General features: G+C 60.4%; 1 protein-coding gene and 1 long non-coding RNA gene across 6 annotated transcripts in view; one reads left to right on the top strand and one right to left on the bottom strand.

Moving 5' to 3' along the window:
• SEC14L1 (SEC14 like lipid binding 1) overlaps positions 1-14,066 on the top strand; it is a 49,398-nt gene extending 35,332 nt beyond the window's left edge. For 3 of the 4 annotated variants that reach the window (XM_005653864.4, XM_084983652.1, XM_084983651.1), the window contains 11 exons: positions 1,051-1,160; positions 2,600-2,789; positions 3,744-3,832; positions 4,741-4,811; positions 5,569-5,740; positions 6,058-6,192; positions 8,524-8,658; positions 10,316-10,567; positions 11,518-11,696; positions 11,891-11,992; positions 13,527-14,066. In XM_005653864.4, coding sequence (XP_005653921.3) covers positions 1,051-1,160; positions 2,600-2,789; positions 3,744-3,832; positions 4,741-4,811; positions 5,569-5,740; positions 6,058-6,192; positions 8,524-8,658; positions 10,316-10,567; positions 11,518-11,696; positions 11,891-11,992; positions 13,527-13,542 — 1,451 coding nt within the window. In that variant the 3' untranslated portion in view covers positions 13,543-14,066. Of the gene's footprint in view, positions 1-1,050; positions 1,161-2,599; positions 2,790-3,743; positions 3,833-4,740; positions 4,812-5,568; positions 5,741-6,057; positions 6,193-8,523; positions 8,659-10,315; positions 10,568-11,517; positions 11,697-11,890; positions 12,150-13,526 lie in introns of those variants that run through there. The other variant, XM_084983650.1, reaches the window with a different exon arrangement.
• Positions 111-18,662, bottom strand: LOC146397997 (uncharacterized). Of its 2 annotated transcripts, XR_014820825.1 has the most exons (3): positions 18,458-18,662; positions 15,188-15,374; positions 111-4,940 (listed from the first exon to the last, which is right to left on the bottom strand). It is a non-coding gene; the product is annotated as an uncharacterized LOC146397997 (long non-coding RNA). The 2 variants fall into 2 exon arrangements; XR_014820826.1 differs by lacking the exons at positions 15,188-15,374; positions 18,458-18,662 and adding an exon at positions 8,247-9,598.
• Between the last annotated feature and the right edge of the window lie 71 nt (positions 18,663-18,733).

The raw sequence follows: 18,733 nt of genomic DNA, 5'->3' as shown, positions 1-18,733 counted from the left end.
CCTGAGGGCTGCTCTGCCCCACGGCCCCTTCCTCTGGCGTCTAGAACATTCGTTTTCTTTTTTTCTTAGCATGAAAAAACATGAGAGTTTTTAAAAATAGGCAGGAAGGGTTACATCAAGTCGTTATTTTATTGGGACCGGGAAATAGTTTTCCTCTTAGCTGAAGGTGTCTTTAGTGAAGTACAGCAGGAGCTAGGCCCTTGAATATGATTCTGTCGTCAGCAGACACCTTCTGTGCTTCCTCGGTGCCAGGCGCTGTCCTTGGCACGTTCTGGATGCTGAGTCGTGTAACAGCCGCGCCTTCTCGGTGGGAATGCTTCCTGTCCCCGTTTTATGCGCGAGTTAGTAACTGCGGCTCAGAGAACACGCGGCTCGCTTGGCATCACCCGGCATCACCCGGCTGGGCTGTGTCCACCGTGCTGTGCCGCCTCTCGCGGGTGTCACACACACAGCTTTTTTATTTCTCAGTGTGAGGCCCGCCGTCAGAGGAGCAGACGCAAGTAACTGCCGCCCTCACGTTCTCGTTATTGGCACTTAAGTGTCCATAGGTCCTGTCTGCAGCTCAGCTGCGCCACTGGTTCGTTTTCAGCGGGTGGCGAGCATTTCAGCTGGTTTGCGGATGTTTTATTTTCCGCTTTGTGAATTTTCCTCTGCTCTACTCGCTCTGAAGCCGCATTCTTCCAGCTCCTGGTACCTTACCTTTAAGGTGGTTTCTCGTGTCCCTAAACCTCCAGAGCAGGTCCAGGCTCACTCGCGTGCTTTCTGTCTTCGTTGGATGTGACGTGCGTCCTCTTTACATAACTTTGCGTGTTATCCATCATTGAACATCCACGAGGGCCGTCCTGCTGTGGCACAGCTAGGGGCGGCCGTGCTGGTCACGGTGTGTGAGGGCTGGGCCGTGACTGGTTTGCCGACCCTCACGGTCTCTGTGGGGGCTGGTCACTCACCCCTCAGCCTCGGGGGGCCACACGGGGCATCACCGAGCAGGAGACGTGGGGAGCAGGTCGTGGTGTTCCTTGTCCTAAGCGAGGTCCCGTCGTTTCTTTCCAGACAAACTGGACGCTGACTACATCAAGAGGTACCTGGGTGACCTGACGCCGCTCCAGGAGAGCTGCCTGATCCGGCTTCGCCAGTGGCTCCAGGAAACCCACAAGGGCAAGGTGAGCGTCCACACCGTGGGCAGAGGGGCTGCCGGGAGCCACGGACCCCGGGCCTGTTGAGAGTAGATGCTCCGACCGCCTTCCAGCCTGAGGGTCCCGGGCTCTGCCTCCATGTGGTGCCCAAGGCCTTGGCAGGAGTCACGACGCTCTTGTGTGTGCGCTTGGCTGCGTCCTGGAGGTTACACGGGTGGTCTCACTTAAAAACAGTCACAGGGTGGCGTTCCCTGGCACAGCGGGGGAAGGATCTGGCCTTGTCGCCGCCGCAGCGAGGGTTCGATTCCTGGCCCAGGAACTTCCACATGATGCTGGCATGGCCAGAGAGAAAAGTTGCACGTCAAGTTACGAAGCGATAGTATGTTCCTGGTACTCGTGTTTTAATTTTCAGAAGGCTTGGAAGTAGTTCATAGATTATTCGGAGATTAGAACTTCTGGGCTCCGATTTTGAGGGTTGGGTCAGCGGCCTGGTAAGGAAGTAGATTTCCTGGTCTTCCGGCCGACGGGGAGGGTGTGGAGCAGGGGTGGCTTGTGTGTCCAGCGAGGTTCCGGCCTCACGCAGTGGAGGGAAGCCGGGCCCTGCGTGCCGCTGGCCTGCTCTCTAGTTCTCCGTCGTGGTCACCAGCCCCCTTGCTGCGAGGACGCCACCCCAGTAACGAGAGCTGCCGTTCATTGTGACTTAGCATCTGTTTTAAGAGCTTCGTGCAGTCCTCCCGGCAGCCTGTGAGGGCTGCTAGTTTACTTCCCGTTGCACTTGCCCAAGTCTGACGGGTTGTGAGTGGTGGGGCCGGGTTTGAGGCCAGGCCGTTTGGTTCCAGGACCGGCGTTCCCTGTAACGGGGTCCTCTCAGAGCGGAGGTCCTGCCGTCTCAGGGCTGTGAGTTGCTCCCCCAGGAGCGGGTGGAAGGTGGGTGCCAGCCGCACCCCTGTCCCATCACCTGTGCACCTGCAGCGAGCGGCCAGCCGGGGAGGGACGGTGGCCCTCGGGAGACCCAGGCCCCGGCTTGGCCTTGTGTTTCCTCAGGGAGCCGACCTGCCGATGACCAGGGGCGGCATCTGGAGAAGGTTCTGTGCGTCAGGACCCCCCCCCCCCCACAGCCAACACTGGTGTGTGTCCTCAGTTTTCGTTCAAGTGTTACACGCGCACAGAGAAGGGTGCAGGTCGGAGTGCCGAGCCCGGGAGTGGAGGCACCTGGCGTTTGGGAAGTTACCTGGGCCTTCTCTCTGCGCCGCTGAGACTGAAACGGGCGGAGTAGAAAGATCACCCGACTCCTGACGCTGATTGGCTGAGGCCTCGGGGAGCGTTTTGGGGGTGACGGCTAGTGGTGTTAAATAGGGGCGAAATGCCGCTCCCTGGGGGTGAGGCTTTGCAGCCTTCCCCTCTTGGTCAAGCGGCCGTCCCCGGCCGCTTGTCGCCGCGCTTAGACAAGCTCTTTCCCTTGGTAGATCCCCAAAGACGAGCACATTCTTCGGTTCCTCCGCGCCCGCGACTTCAACATCGATAAAGCCAGAGAGGTCCTGTGCCAGTCGCTGACCTGGCGCAAGCAGCACCAGGTGGATTACATCCTCGACTCCTGGCACGCGCCCCAGGTGCTGCAGGACTACTACGCGGGAGGCTGGCACCACCACGACAAAGGTAGCCGGGGCGGGCCCTGCGGACCCGTGGGCAGCTCCTCCCCAGATAAGGGGCGGGGGTGCGTGGTCCTGCCGCTCAAGCTTGGCAGACGGATGCCACCCAGGAGGGACCTGGGGAGCGGGAAGGAAGGGCCCGGGCTGCTGCTGCTTTGCCACACACGCCGCCCTTGGGCAGCTTGCTCCGCCCTGGGCCTTAGTCCCCGGGAGTTGGGCTATTTTAAAAGCTGGGAAGGTGGTGTTTCTTCAGGAGCACAGGGCTAGTGAGGGCCCTTTCCGGTGACTGAAGCCCTGCGGGGCTGTAACCACCTGCAGCCAGGTTTTCTACCTTGACACAGAGGGGCACTTCAGCTCTGTCTCGGGAGCCAGCGATCCCTGCAACGAGGGCTGGGGCGCGATGGGGTGGGACTGCTCTGCCCACGGTGCCCTGCAGGACGGCTGTGGCCGAGCCCCCCACGTGCTCCCAGGCAGAATGGCTTGGGTGGCTTGCCTGCCTTGTGTGCGGTGTTTCTCCGGATTAGTCGTAGCTTTATGAGTTGTTATTAGACACGTGTGTTTAGTCCACTTTCTGGCCCTCGAGGAGTAAAGCATGCAGTCACACAAGCGTATCTGAGGAGGTGCTGGCAGGGACTTTGTCGGGAGCACAGACGCCTTTTGCTCCACGTGGAGCAGGTCCAGGCCAGACTCTGGGGGGGTGAGGTTCCCCAGGTGGTGACCACAGGGCAGCTGGGCCCCGCGTCAGAGAGGACCACACCGCCCCGCACTCCCAACGGAAGATGGGCCCCAGCGGCTTCCCTGGAGCAGAAGCCTCTCCTGGCCTCCGGCCCCTCCCCCGGCGCTGAGTGACAGGGGCCTGGGGTGCACCCTGGCCACCCAGGCCTCTTGCCTTGTGTGGCCGCCCGGCAGGGCGACAGGGAGTGCGTGCAAGGGCCGTGCTGACCTGCCTCTCCCCCTGCAGACGGGCGGCCGCTCTACGTGCTCAGGCTGGGCCAGATGGACACCAAGGGCTTGGTGCGTGCGCTCGGGGAGGAGGCCCTGCTGCGATACGTGAGTGTCCCCGGCTGTGGCGACCCCCCCCCCCAAGCGCGGGTGCCTCTGTTCTTAGTGAGAAGACCTGCTCGCACAGCCCAAAAGCTTCAACAGAGGGCGCGCAGCGGCAGGAATGGGTTTCATGGTGCGCAAGCGTGACCCCAGAGTCAGTGTAGCCCCTCGAGAGGCCGCGGGGGCGCCTTTTCCTCCCACGAGGACGGGCCCTGACCTCTGACCTCACTGCTTCTGAGATGCCGCTCAGGTCAGACCTCTTACTAGTGTTCTTCCCCGGCCTTCGTCAGGGCTGGCAGGACAGTGGGGACAGTTAGGGAGAGGAGAGCACTGACCGTCCACGCAGATGACACAGGCACGTCTATAGCCCGTGACCCTGAACTATCCACTGGAAGCCTTGGTTGCACACTGGTCAGCACCGGGCCCTGTGCACACTTACAGGTGTCCACACACTCCCCACGTGCACGCGTGTGCACAGACACGGGTAGACCGTGTGTACACGGACAGGTGTGCGCATCCAGGTCAGAGGGTTCCCTCGGCCGGACCCCAGGTCACTTCCCACACGTGCTTTTTCTTGGCTGGGACGCATGGCATCAGGAGGTCCCTGCTACATGGACGCTGACCTCCGACACCTCCAGATGTGCTTGTTCGCAGTAGGTCAGCAGGCCACCCTCCCTGCCCAGCTGGTGTCCCCGAGCTGGGGCCTCACTTGGGGAGCTGCCGCCTTTGCCGCCCACCACTGCACGCCTTCCCTCTTGAGAGCGTCTGCGTCCATGACGTGTTTTCTGCGTGTGCACCTGCCAGGATTTTAAGAGGGGACTTTCTCGAGTGCTGTTACTGTCACCCTCGTCGCTGGGGGCGGGCGTCTCGCGGCCCTGGACGGATGCCGGACTTCTACGGCCCTTTGTGCGCAGGTTCTGTCCGTGAACGAAGAGGGGCTCAGGCGATGCGAGGACAACACCAAGGTCTTCGGCCGGCCGATCAGGTAGCCCTGGCGCCCTCCGTCCTCTGCGCTCACTGACGGCGAGTTCAGTGCTTCCAGTTGATTTTTAGAACCAAAATCTGCCTGATTTTTAGCACCAAATCTAGATAGCTGACTCTTCTCCATCGCGTCCTAAAAGGGAGACGATAGACAAACATGTAAATCCCAGCACGGCTGGTTGGGAGGGGCAGCTGCTGGGTCTCAGGATCTGGGCGAGTCGCCCGCCCCAGTGCTGAGTCCCCTGGGTCTGAGAGTGTTGGCCTGTCTTGGCTTGTGATTTCACTTTTGGGGGGTTGGGGTCGGGGTGGGGGAGTTCCTTGAGGACAGGGGTCTCCGAGGTTCTGGTCACGGCTGTGTTCTCGCTCCTGCGAGGGTGCTCTGGGCATGGCTGTGAGGACAGGGTGTTGTGCCCGTCACGCTGGGTATTTCCGCACGACACACGCCCCGCTGGGTCCCGAGAGGGCTCAGCCGTCAAGGGCAGCCCGCGGCCTCCCTTGGCCGGGGGTGGGAAGGCACCGCAGTCCGACTGGGCTTGACCCTCTGCCGCGGGCTCTTGGCTGCTTTGCCATTTCAGGGCCGGCCCGCCGGTCCCTTGAGCTTCCCACAGGCAGGTAGAAGAATTCATCACACTGCGGGTTTCGAAGCGGGTGCGGTTTTGGACGTGGACACACGTGCTGTGCAGGATAAGCAGCGGGAGTGTTCGTGGGCCGCAGGTTGCCACGCGCGCCGCGTCCTCAACGAAGCCCGTCTCTGCCCGCAGCTCCTGGACCTGCCTGGTGGACCTGGAGGGGCTGAACATGCGGCACCTGTGGCGGCCGGGCGTGAAGGCGCTGCTGCGCATCATCGAGGTGGTGGAGGCCAACTACCCCGAGACGCTGGGCCGCCTGCTGATCCTGCGCGCCCCCAGGGTGTTCCCCGTGCTCTGGACGCTGGTGCGTCTCGCGCATGCGCGGCCCGCGACCGGCAGCCCAGCCCTTCGGAAGGCGCGCACGCGCGTGTCCGCGAACCCCTGTCTGTGGCTTGACGAGTCTTGACTAGTTAGGAAAGAATCAAGAGCCGTGGAGGAAGGAAGGGTCTCGGATTCCCTAAGGGCAGAGGCACCCCTGAGGGTCCTGGGGCCGTGCACGTGGACCCTGGGTTCCCCGCCCCCCGAATATCCCCGTGTCCCCGTGGTGTCACCACGTGATTTTAATCTCCGAGGCGCAGACCGCAGCGCCGGCGTGACGGCGTGGTCTTTGCTTGTTTACAGGTTAGCCCATTCATCGATGACAACACCCGGAGGAAATTCCTCATTTATGCGGGAAATGACTACCAGGGGCCCGGAGGCCTGCTGGATTACATCGACAAGGAGATCATCCCCGACTTCCTGAGCGGGGAGTGCATGGTGGGTGTCGGTGCCTGGTGGGTGTCGGTGCCTGGTGGGTGTCGGTGCACGGTGGGTGTCGGTGCCTGGTGGGTGTCCCTGCACGGTGGGTGTCGGTGCACGGTGGGTGTCGGTGCCTGGTGGGTGTCGGTGCCTGGTGGGTGTCGGTGCACGGTGGGTGTCGGTGCACGGTGGGTGTCGGTGCCTGGTGGGTGTCGGTGCCTGGTGGGTGTCGGTGCACGGTGGGTGTCCCTGCACGGTGGGTGTCGGTGCCTGGTGGGTGTCGGTGCCTGGTGGGTGTCCCTGCACGGTGGGTGTCCCTGCACGGTGGGTGTCGGTGCATGGTGGGTGTCCCTGCACGGTGGGTGTCGGTGCACGGTGGGTGTCGGTGCATGGTGGGTGTCGGTGCATGGTGGGTGTCCCTGCCTGGTGGGTGTCCCTGCCTGGTGGGTGTCCCTGCACGGTGGGTGTCGGTGCACGGTGGGTGTCCCTGCACGGTGGGTGTCCCTGCACGGTGGGTGTCGGTGCATGGTGGGTGTCCCTGCATGGTGGGTGTCCGCGAGAACCCGCCCCGGGGCCCAGCAAGGGGTGGAGGGCAGGGCGGCCCGCACAGGCGGGTCTCAGAACTCCGTTTGGATTGGTCTGAGTTTTTGGTTTTTGGCTGACAGCTCTCTGATAGCTACGTGACTATCTGAGCTAAACCATCGAGGTAGTTGAGGTTAAACTGAGCAGAACCCTTGAGGTAATTGCTGATAGCACATGGGTTCTTCATTGTTAAATACTGATGAGGATTTGTTTTAGAATCCGTCTAATTGCAGTGGCTTTATTCACTCAGCGTTGTGTGAATCAGATTTTTTTAACCATTTTAGAGGTGCCATGCATTTTTAAAAAACAGTATTAAAAAAATCAAATTATCAGGAGTTCCCGCCCTGGCTCAGGGATAACAAACCCAACTGGTACCCGTAAGGACGTGGGTTCGATGCCTGGCCTCAGTCAGTGGGTTAAGAATCTGGCATTGCTGTGAGTTGTGGTGTAGGTTGCAGACACAGCTCGGATCTGGCGTTGCTGTGGCTGTGGTGTAGGCTGGTGGCTACAGATCCAATTAGACCCCTAGCCTGGGAACCTCCATGTGCTGTGGGTGCGGCCCGAGAAAAGACAAAAAAAAAAGATAAAGGGAAAAGTTACAGGAACTAGTTCGTTTCTATGTGATTTGCGGTGTTAAATACACTGAGTTGCCAGGTTTTCGAGCCTCGGCCTCTGCTTTGTTCCCTGACTCCGACGAGGAGTCAGAGACCTTTCGTTCCTTGAGGCCCATACAGCCTCGAGGGCACCACAGCTGAGCAGAGGGAGAGGAAGCAGAGCCTGGAGGGGCTCTTTCTGGGTTGTTAGAGTTTAACCAGCCCTTGGACTCGGCTCTCAGGCCTTCAGTCCTGCTCTGAGGATCACCGTGCAGCGCGAAGGAACAAGTGGGTTCCAGGACCCCAGCCTGCCCGCCAGCGCCCGCAGTTAAAGTGAGGGCAGTGGTGTAGAAGCCCAGAGGGCGACCCGGGAGTTTGCTTTTCCCGCTGTGACGAAGGCACCCCGGCCGGAGCAGCCGGCCTGGCTCCCGAGCTGACCCCGCGCTGTTCACAACGGTCAGGGTCCCGAGATGCCGGAGATGCCCCACCCCCGGCCCTCCAGGCTGCTTCTCGGCGCCTCTGCTGGCGAGGTCAGCCTGCTGTCTGCCACGTGGCAGCGCGGCTTCTCCCTGGGTGGTCACCTCCCCGGGCTGGTGACACAGGAACTGCTTGGGTTTTATGAGCTGGACTAGTGAGTCATTCTCACAAGGTCGGTGAGGAAATGTATGCAACATACACATCCTCATGCAACCTGTTTCAGGCAGATTCAAAAGACGCTGCTTTTTATCATTTCTCGGCTGGCCTGCTCATCTGACCTGGGTTAGACTCAAGCTTTCTTCACTGATTATGTATCTTGACTGCGATTGTGTATAATGAAAACAATGCCTGTAGCTGCAGAGACTAAAGCACTTTTCTTGATGGGATCTTTTCCCTCCACAGTGCAATAGAGATACTTACGGTTCTTACAGAAACAGCCTCAGCGAGGGGCTCCAGCCCCTCACACGTACTAGCTTGAATTGTGCGGCAACTCAGCTTCAACTTGTTCCCCTTTCTTGGCGGCGAGACACACGTCCTTAGGCGGGTCTAGCAGTTCTCGTGCCGAGCGGTGCCGGGCGTGCCGGCCTGGCTGGCGCGCTCCGTCTCCTGCGCAGCTCCTCGGAGTTGAGGACGTGGCTGCTTCCCCGGGGGGCGGGCCTGTGTGTGCACAGCTCTGACCGCTGCATTTGCCTTGCAGTGTGAAGTGCCCGAGGGGGGCCTGGTGCCCAAGTCTCTGTACAGGACGGCGGAGGAGCTGGAGAATGAAGACCTCAAGCTCTGGACCGAGACCATCTACCAGTCGGCCAGCGTTTTCAAAGGGGCCCCGCACGAGGTGAGCGCGGGGGCCGAGCCAGGGGCTGGTCCTTCTGGGGTCCCCCGTGGGCTTAGGTGAAGAACCAGCTGCCTCTCTGGGCATGTGTTCAGGTTTTTGTGGATGCTTGATGCGCGGTGTAGGTAGACGCTGACGCCGAAGAGCAGGCCTCTCAGAGTCGGCAGAGCTGCCCCGGCCGGTGTCTCCCAGTCCGGTCCCCTGAGGACCAGCACACACGGGAGGCCGACTGGTCGCCCCTGCGGCACAGTTCGTACCTCCTGCATTGAGTTCAGCCGGTGATGGATGGGCCCAGTGTCATTTCCTGTTTTTTCATGACTGGTGTCGAGTATTTATTATTTTTTAAGGAATTTGCTTGTTTTCCTAAGTCTGATGGGGTGAGAAGCCTGTGTGTCTTGTCTTGCAGTCACGCGGCGGTGTGGGAGCAGGAGTGCTCCTGTGTCTTTCCATGCGCGTGAATAAGTGACGGCAGGCGTTTGTGCCTTATTCCGGCTCCATAGGGAGAGGACGCCTGTGTCTCGAGGCCTGTCTGTGTTCCTCTTACTGGAGGCCGAGTTCTCGTCTTTCCTTAGGTCCGTGTTGCTCTCGTCCAGGGGCGAGGACTCAGCGGTGTGGTGTGTGTGTCACAGAGTGTCTATGCAAGTGTCTCGACAGTCAAACAGTGAAAGCTTCCCTTCTGCTTTGGGGGTTCAATAGAGCAGAAATCACCGATGGTGACCCCAGAAGTTGAGGTCCCCGTTGTGAACGCAGGGCCCAGGGTGCCTCAGCAGTGGGGCTGCCATCTCGGGAGCTCTGCCCAAGGAGCCTCGGTGCTGTCATCAGTGCCACCGCTGGGCCTCCATGCGGCTCTGCTGCTCAGGGGGGCTCCATGGGTCTGTCCGTGGGGAGAAGTGGCAGTGGTGGGACCGAAAGGGCTGCTTGACAAGAAGCAAAGTGCTAAACTGCCGCCAGAGGCTCCGCGGGCAGGCTTCCTAGGCAGGCTGGGCGGGTCCTGGCTGCTGCTGAAATTTTTTAGTGAATACATAACATTTTACAGCTGGCTTTAATTCTCACACCCTCCCACAGTCATCTCCCGAAACGCTCCCCTCTGATCACTCCCTGCTGGAGGCTGTCTGGGTGCCCAGTAAATCCCAGCCCTTCCCCAAGCCGGCCCCGTGGCTCCCTCTTCCCGCCCCGCCGCCAAGCTCATGCCCTCCCCCTGCGAGGAAGCTTCCTTCCCGACCCTCCCGGGCTTTTTTTCTGGGACCTTCCCTGTGCCCTCGAAACTGCTTCTGTGCATCTGCCCGTTGCTTCTATTTGTGTTGAGGCTGAGGCTCAGGACCCTGGAGGAGCACTGTCTACACCTCCTGTCAGGGGCGCTGGGGGTCAGGACCCGGGACGAGCGCCGTCTGCACCTCCCGTGAGGGGCGCTGGCTGTAGCTAGTGACTGAGCACAGAGCTGGCCCGTGGGGCATAGCTGGAGCCACTGGTCGAAAGAAGGAAGAGCGAGCGGAGACGCAGGTGGTCGAGTGAGGGGTCTGGGGGAGAGGGTCCCCGCTGCGGGGCCCCAGCCCCTGCACGCACGCACGCACGCGCGCGCGCACAGAGGGGCAGGGGACTTGCTGCGGCGGCGGCGGCGGCGGCGGCTGCCTCGGAGGGTTGATGCCGCCTTTCTCTGCAGATTCTCATTCAGATTGTGGACGCCTCTTCTGTGATCACCTGGGATTTTGACGTGTGCAAAGGGGACATTGTCTTCAACATCTATCACTCCAAGAGGGCGCCACAGCCGCCCAAGAAGGACGTGCTGGGCGCGCACAGCGTGACCTCCCCGGGCGGGAACAACGTGCAGCTCATCGACCGCGCGTGGCAGCTGGGCCGGGACTACAGCATGGTGGAGTCGTCGCTGACCTGCCGGGAAGGGGAGAGCGTGCAGGTGAGCCGCCCCGGCCGGGGCCGGACGAAGCCCGTGCCCGGCCAGGCCCGGCCCGCCCGCTGCGGGGCGGCTCCGCGTCGGGCGTCCTCCTCGTTAGGGTCGGGGCGTCGGGGGAACTCGGACCCCTGCAGGATCCAGTCACGAGTTCTTTCCGGGAGCATTTTCACCACCGGGGCACAGGAGGAGGAGGGAAGAGGCGTGAGACGCACACCTGCGGCGGAGGAAAGCCCTGCTCAGCGGGCGGCCTTGCACGGGGCGCGGGGGAGGGAGGGAGACAGCGCTCAGGGCGCCCTTACCCATCACTGGCCGTCCTCGCTCATCTGAAATGCTGACAGGCCATTTTTTAAATCTCGGCGTGTTATTTTGAGCTCAGAGTGGTAGTTCTTGGGTGCTTTTGGCCTTCATAATGATGCACAATTTTGCTGCTCTTGCAGTTTTCCGGGATCAGCCTTTCGGTGTTCTGGGGGGTCTCGAGCAGGGTCAAAGGGAGTGTTTTCTTTGGTGTTAAAATTAATAACCATTTTAAGCTGCATCATCGTCTTTAGTTCCAGAATTGGCGGAAAAAGTCGTTTTCATGGGGGGGGAGCCCGCCGGTGAGGGCGTCCGAGGCCGTCTGGGAGCGCTGCCTGGTGCGGGAGGCCTTCTCTGGCCTCACCTGTCAGGGAGGAGCAGGGGGCACCCGCCTCCTCCCCAGAGGCTGGTCCTGAGGGTGGACAGCCCAGAGGGTCCCTCCGCGTGGCCCCCCAGTGCCTGACAGAGACCCGGCTGCAGGGCTGACACTCGGAAAGAGGGTGGCACTGGCCCTGATACTGAACCAGGGCAGCGGGTCCTTCGCCGGCCGAGCCGCTCCGTGATGGGTCCTGGGCGCTCACGGCCCCGAGGACGCCCGGCCCCTGTGGGACCCCCTGGGAGGGGAGCCCCCTGAGCCGGCGCTGCCTGACTCGTTGCAGGGCTCCCACGTGACGCGGTGGCCGGGCTTCTACATCCTGCAGTGGAAGTTCCACAGCATGCCCGCGTGTGCCGCCACCAGCCTGCCCCGCGTGGACGACGTGCTGGCCTCCCTGCAGGTCTCCTCTCACAAGTGCAAGGTCATGTACTACACCGAGGTGATCGCCTCCGAGGACTTCAGGTGGGGCTCCCCTCCCGGTGGCCCTGGGGGGCTTCGCTGGGCTGCCTGCCGCTCGCTGGCGGTTCTCGAAGTCCGCGGTGTGGAGGGCGGGAGGCCGTGTCCCCAGGGCCCCCACACGGCCACCCCGGCTTCGGAGCGCGGGGTGGGCTGGGAGCGCGGCGGGGTCCTCACGCCCCGTCCTGTGCTGCTTGCAGAGGCTCCATGACCAGCCTGGAGTCCAGCCACAGCGGGTTCTCCCAGCTCAGTGCTGCCACCACCTCGTCCAGCCAGTCCCACTCCAGCTCCATGATCTCCAGGTAGTGCCCGGGGCGCCAGGACGGCCGCCCGCCTCGGACCTCCCGCCCGGCTGCCCGGCCGGTGGCCACTGCGCGCAGACTCCTCGCCCTCTAGGTAGCAGCTAGCTCTCCATAGTCCCCGATCCCGAAACTATCTCCACGGTAGTTTTCACTCTAACTCAGTAGCCATAGATTTTGTATACGGTGTGCACAAAATCCAGCCAGAGCACAAGGGCTCTCCCGAAAGAGACGTGGCTCATATACCACTTCAGAGGGCGACCTGGTCGCAAACGTCGATGCAAAAAACATCTCCAACCACCTCCACGCTGCCCTTTGGTGGACAAACTCCTCCTCCTCCACCACCACCGGCAGAGGCGACCCGCCTTCCTCGTGGAGCAGAAGCTGCCAGCCTGCCCCCCGCACGCCTCGCGGCCCCTCCTCGGATTAAGTGACAGCCCCGCTAGTGATAGCCGCTTCACTGGGAAGGACTCAGAGGCAGCTGCGGGCGCCCCCAGCCTGCTCCCGGGCCAGGCAGACCCACTGTCGCCCAGTGGGCGCTGGGGCTCGGGGCTCTGGGGGTGCCCCGTGACGCCAGGAGAAAGACGCCCCACTAAACCTTAGTTTCTCTCTCCTCCCACACACCTTTCTGGTACTTGGAGAGCAGGTGTTCTCTGCACGAGAGTCTGGGCCAGGGCGTCCCTCCCCTTTGCCTGCTGGCACTGCTCTTCCCCCCCGTGCTTGGTTCTAGCTCATTCTAGGCCTGCCTCCGCGGGGCCCTCACCACTTGGTGGCATCAGAGCCCAGGGGGTCCTTCTAGCCCCGGGGATTCTGTGAGTCCCATTGCCGTTTGGAAGCTGTCCCGTGTTGACTGTGGCCGGCGATGGCGCCGGGGGCCGGGTCAGGGCAGGACACGCGTGTGCAGGGGGCTCGTGAGTCCGGGGGTCGGGGATGGGGCGAGTAGAACCTTCGTTCAGGTAGCAAAGGATTCGGTTTCTTAGCAGATCAGGGTGTGAGACTGATGTGCTTTCTTGCTTCTCACTCACAAAGCCTGGTCTGTCTTTTACTGACCCTCCTTTTCTCAGCTTTTCATGGGAAAAGCGGTTCTTTGCGAGTCTGTCCGGTTGTAGCTTTGGGTCCGTCTCCGTGGTGTGGCCTGGTGGTGTGTGGCCGAGCCGTGTCGTCACTGCGTGGCGGCCGGGGTCCTGGTGTGCACTCAGGCCTCCGCCCGGAGAGCCGTGTGCACAGACGGCGTGTGGCCCTGAGGCCTGGGGTCTCGGGTGGCTGGGGTGGCCTCCCTGATCTGAGGTGCCCGGTGGCCGCCTGCACGCCAGTGCTGGGGCCTCCGGGACCGCAGGCCCCTCTGGAGCACAGCCGTGCGTTCCCTTCACAAAGAGCAGCTCCCCGTGGGCGCCTGGGGCCCGTTTCCGGAGAGCCCAGCGGGGTTAGGTGGGCAGCTCAGCCGCCTCCTGTCACTGCCTCCCGCTTCCGAATCTTAAGGGCCTGAAGTCGGTCCTGTCTGTCTCTCTCTCTCTCTTTCTCTCTCTCTGTGTCTCAGATGGCGATTTTGCTGACAGCTGCCAAGAAAACGCTCCACCCCGACAGCCCACCTCAGCCCAGGGAAGTTTGTAGAACTTTGTGAATGGCAGCCACCCCTCCCCCAATCTGAAGAGCGGTTCTTTTTAAGTTGACCCAGAAGTGGCTCTGTTTTGTCCCCAAAGAGTTGAATCCGCCTCTAAGAGTTCAAAGCACACCCCGCAGAGCTGCTCACGGGGCTCACTCTCCGGTCACATGCACCCCGTCCTCCTGGGCGGGGCCGGGGCAGAGGGACCTCCGCTCGCACTGGACCGGGTCCCCTCCGTGCCCTGCACTCTTTCGAAATGCTGCTGGACGTCCCCTTCGCCAGCACTAATGATTCTCTCGGTTCCCCGTCTATGACCAGTGTCTTAAATCACTTTCTTTCCTAACGTCATGATTTACGTATCAAATTCTGTAAATGTTTTGTAAACATATTACCTCACTCTTGGTAATACAATACTGATAGTCTTTAAAAGATTTTTTTATTGTTATCAATAATAAATGTGAACTGTTTAAAAAACATGTATCCTTTTCTCACTGTGCGATGGCCGCTCCTGTGCAGACGGGCGCCCTGAGAGGCAGCAGGAGGGGCCTCTGGAGCCGTGGCGCTGGCGTCCCAAGGCTCGACATCAGCCCCCAACGGAGCACAAAGCAGCCACAGTTTCCAGACCCGTGTGCTGGGGAGGAGGGTGCCGTCTGAAGGGCCAGAGGGTAGGGCCCCAGCAGGGCCCAGGCGCCCGGCGGGAAGCACCCCAGGGCTGCTGGGGGGGAGGGAGGCCTGGCGTGGGGCGGTCCAGCCCCTCTTAACCCCCAAGACCACCTGCCAGGGCTCCCTTCTAGAAAGGACCCCACACCGAGGAAAAACTGCCTGGAGTGGAACTAAAATGAGGCAGGACAGGGACAGGACAGGGAAGGCTCAGGCTGAACGGGGCAGGGCACGAGCCCAGGAGTCTCTGGAAGCAAGCGGACACAGCGGTTTTTCTGCTGGGCCGAGCCCGAGGCATGTGGAGGTTCCCAGGCCAGGAATCAAATCCACACCACAGCAGTGATAGTACCGAATCCGTAGCCACTGGGCCACCAGGAAACTCCTGGACACTGTTTTTAAAGGCTTAACCAAAACAAGAGGATTGACCATAAAATTAACCATCCCTACAAAGGGTCTCATGGGAACGCTCTGCTTTCACGTAGATGGGGAGGCATCCAGGCCGAAAGCCAGGACCAGCCCAATGGCAGAATCCTTGGCACCCAGGATCTTTAAATCCCAACCCCCACTAAAACCAGCCTTTCCCGGAGAAAAGGCTCATTCCAGCTCTGGGACAGGAAGTGGACACGAGAAGCCCGGGATGTCTTGTCACATCAAAGAGCCCAGATGTGATCAAAGACCACCAGGGCCACGTCCCCCAGATTTCAGAGTTGCCTTGTGGCTTTTTCACTGGCCAGGAAAGGGACACTTGGGATTGCAACCTACTCCCAACCCTTTGGGTGTGTTGAGATCCATGAATTCATAGTCCTAATATTAGGCAGTTTTCCTATCAAATTGGCCACCTTCGGAGAATGATAGGGAACCAATTTTGAAAGCAGTTCAGCGGAAAGAGCCGGGTGTCCCCTGCCTCTCCTAAGGGGACATGAACACATCCCCACCTGTAAATATCAAAGGAGTGATCGAATAAGACCGTTGCACGACCCCAGTGAATGAAGAGGTACCGGCATGGAGCTTCCTCAGCCGCTGAGGTCACAGAGCGAGGGAGACAAGGAATGGTCTGCGCCTCTGATGCTGCAGTCCTGTCGGTCCACCGAGCCGATCCAGGATCTGGGTCCGGCCGCCGATCTGCAGGAAGCACAGAGGGTGGGCTGTGGGTGAGCTGCACTGTGGGAAACGGGTCAAAAGGCCTGGGTTCTTCAACGAATTGTGAGGCAAAGAAAGTGCAGAGTGAGGGTGGGCCTATGAATTAGAGGCCAACCGAAAGCTTTTGGGTTTTTGTTTTGTTTTGTTTTGTTTTTTTGGTCTTTTTAGGGCTGCACCTGCGGGATATAAGTTCCCAGGCTAGGGGTCAAATCAGAGCTACAGCCGTCAGCCTATACCATGGCCACAGCCATGCGGGATCCGAGCTGCATCTGCGACCTACACCACAGCTCGTGGCAATGCTGGATCCTTAACCTATTGAGCGAGGCCAGGGATCGAACCTGCAACCTCACGGTTCCTCGTCGGATTTGTTTCCGCTGAGCCACGACGGGAACTCCCAACCAGAGTTTTAATAGTAGGACCAAACTGTGCACGTAGCCAGCCTCGTGGTTTCTTCAACAGAACAGTTGGTTCTGTTCACTGTCTCGGATCCAGTATGACACGCTTCCGTCCTCGTCTCTTTATTTCACAATAAAAAGCTCTCTCGGACTTCCCGTGTGGCTCGCACACAGCTACTCGGCATTGCTGCTACGTGGCTGTGGCTCGACCTCTGGCTCAGGAACTTCCACATGCCACAGGTGTGGCCATGTGTTTTTTTAAAAAAGAGAGAAGAAAGGTTTCTCATTTTGGTTTTGGTTTTGAGTTCGGGCTTCAGGTGGGTTAGTTTGCCTTCAAGGAAATTAACGCTGGTTCTTTAATTGGAAGCTTCCTTCTTTTACCCAAATCACCAGGCGGGGACTGCTGGCACCTGTGGCCCGGGCACCGTGCCCGGGCACATACCCTGCACTGGCTGGCTCTGGATCCTGCCTTTGTTGTGTCCGTGTCCAGGACCACAAAGCAGAGCTAACCGGCTGGCGGCAAGCGACAGCAAGGCTCCTGCAGCCTCCAGGGGAAAATCTGAGGCCGGTCCCTTCAAAGCTCTGCCCCCCGCCGTGTGCGGCCCTGAGACCCTTCCTTTCTCGTCCTTGAAGCAGGAGCAACTGGACTCTGTCCCTCTCTGATCTTTGCCTTTGGGTTTGAGAGCTCGGTCCGTCACCAGGACCCAGCTTGACAGTGACAGAGAAATAGCTACGAGCCCTCAGATGCTCACGTGACTGAGCCTCTGCACCAGCCGCCACCGCTGTGTCAGAGACACACGGGGAGCTAAGTCTGGGCTGTGTCTGGGAACCAGAGGGGCAAGTGCCTGGCTGCGGAAAGGAGGGCCCTCCCAGCTCCATCTGCAGAGCCATCCGGAGTCCCTCGGCACTGGCTGGCTGCCAAGTCCTGCTCCTTCCCTTTTGCAAGGCTGGTCTACACCCGGGATCTGAGTCCCCGAGTGAGACCTCACCTCAGCCCCCAGGTGGAGCCCCTTTCCATCCGGCTGAAGAGGGGGAGGGGGTCACGGCTCTAATCCAGGGACTTGCCTCCGCTGGCGCCACCTTGTGGCCATGTTGGAGAAGCGCATCCCCATCACCCAACCGGGCGATGAGCTGCTCCCTGCTCTGCCCCTGGAGTCAGAGCGCCAGGAGGAAACGCCAGCCCTCATGTCTACTGAAATCCGACCTTGGAAGGGATGTGACGGTTAATTTTACGGGTCAATTTGATTGGGCCGTGCAGCCCAGACTTTTGGTCAAAGAAAGGTTCTGGGTATGTCTGGGAGGGTGTTTTTTGGGGGGATTCGATGACATTTGAAGAGGTAGCTGAGTGAGGATTGACCTCCCTGGTATGGGTGGGCTGCATCCAATCAGTTGAAGGCCCAGATAGAACAAAAAGGCCGACATTCTCCCAGGTAAGAGAGGATTTTCCTGCCCAACGGCCTTGATCTGGAAAACTGGCTTTTCTCTCCTTTGGACTGGAACACTGGTTCTCCCCTGGGCTTCCAGCTGTGGACTGCAGGTCTTTGAACTTGTCAGCCTCCAGCACCACGTGAGCCAGTTCCTTATCATAAGCCTCTTTCTGTAAATATACATCCTATTGGTTCTGTTTCTCTGTGGAACCTGGACAAATTTACAGGAAGTTTGCTCTAAAGTCCTGGTGTTGGAAAGTCTTTGACATTTACCAAAAAACTGGTTAATCTGGAATCCTCTCTCCTTGGTGTGTGTGGGAGGGTGTGTGTGTTTGGTGTGTGTGTGTGTGTGTGTGTGTGTGTGTTGGTTTGGGTTTTTTCCAGCAGTAGGCTTATCTTTCTCTCTTTTATGTAAATTGCAGGCTGTTAAAGCTGGGGAAGAAAGCTTAGAGCGACCTGGTTCCGGCTCCCACAGCTGGAGGACGCTGCAGCCCAGGGAGGGCAGGGATGTGGCGGCAGCCAGGTAGCCTCCTGAGCCCAGCTTCTCATCAGCCCACTGTGAACACTGTGCCTGGAGAGCTCTCAGGGTCCCCGCCCCCCGGCCCTGTCTCCCTCTCACTGACCCTAAAATGCAAGGGAACAGGTTATCTCAGCAGGACGGTGCCAAGGCACAAGCAAGTGATTGTCAGAGAGTGTTGTGCCCTTGGAAGTGCTCTGCCGACACGGGGGGTTCGGAAGAGCTTGGCCGAACCAAGGACTCGAGAGCACAGCTGGGGCCTGGGGCTGAAGGGACAACAGTGCCCACTGTCCCCGCCGCACCTGCGGGGGAGGGTCTTCTGAGGAAAGAACCCGTGAGCATCCCACGGAAGACCGGCCACCAAAGGAGAGATCAGAAAGGGCACAACCCAAATGAGAAAGCTTCTCCGAAAGCGCCCCTTGTGCGCCCTCCGTGACGCTACTACAGGGGCCGATGAGACGTCACCAGGCAGGGAGGGACTGGGAGGACAGACGGCTTGCTGCTGGAGCAGGGGCTGTGGAGGGAGGGGGCTGCCCAGGGAGCTGCTCCCAGGCCTTCCAGCGCCTTCTCCCTGCCCCCACGCTGGCCCGCTGGCCCCACGGGTCACCCTCCGTGGGGGGCACAGATCCTGCCCTCACGGGGGTGGGGGGCGGGTGGCTCTGTCCGTGGCTCTGTCCCCGCCGGGGCCTCGGACAGCGCCTACCGCAGGACAGACACCCCGAATACCTGCGGAGTGCGAGTGGATGAGTTCTCAGGGCTTCTGGCCTCACAGATGGCATCATTCTGACCCCACGGGCCTGGGCACGTGTGCCTCGCTCACCAGACGGCGTGAGAGAGGATCTGCCGCAGCCGGAAGCGCGAGGACGACGCCATCAGCCCGGACCCCCTTCGGCCTCCGCATTCGTGCTGTCGGCCCTGCGTGGCCGCGGGTTTCGCAGCCGCAGATTCCAGTGACCGTGGCCACGGGGCGCCGCAGGTGGTCGAATCTGCGGCTGCGAAACC

This window comes from Sus scrofa, chromosome 12 (assembly GCF_054392235.1).
Source record: "Sus scrofa isolate SSC_HxYL_T2T_F1_AM1 chromosome 12, Sscrofa_HxYL_maternal_Yorkshire_Landrace_v2.0, whole genome shotgun sequence".
NCBI classification, from domain to species: Eukaryota; Metazoa; Chordata; class Mammalia; order Artiodactyla; family Suidae; genus Sus; species Sus scrofa.
The sequence above is the reverse complement of the archived record's forward strand: the minus strand, read 5'-3'. Positions and strand labels throughout refer to the sequence as shown.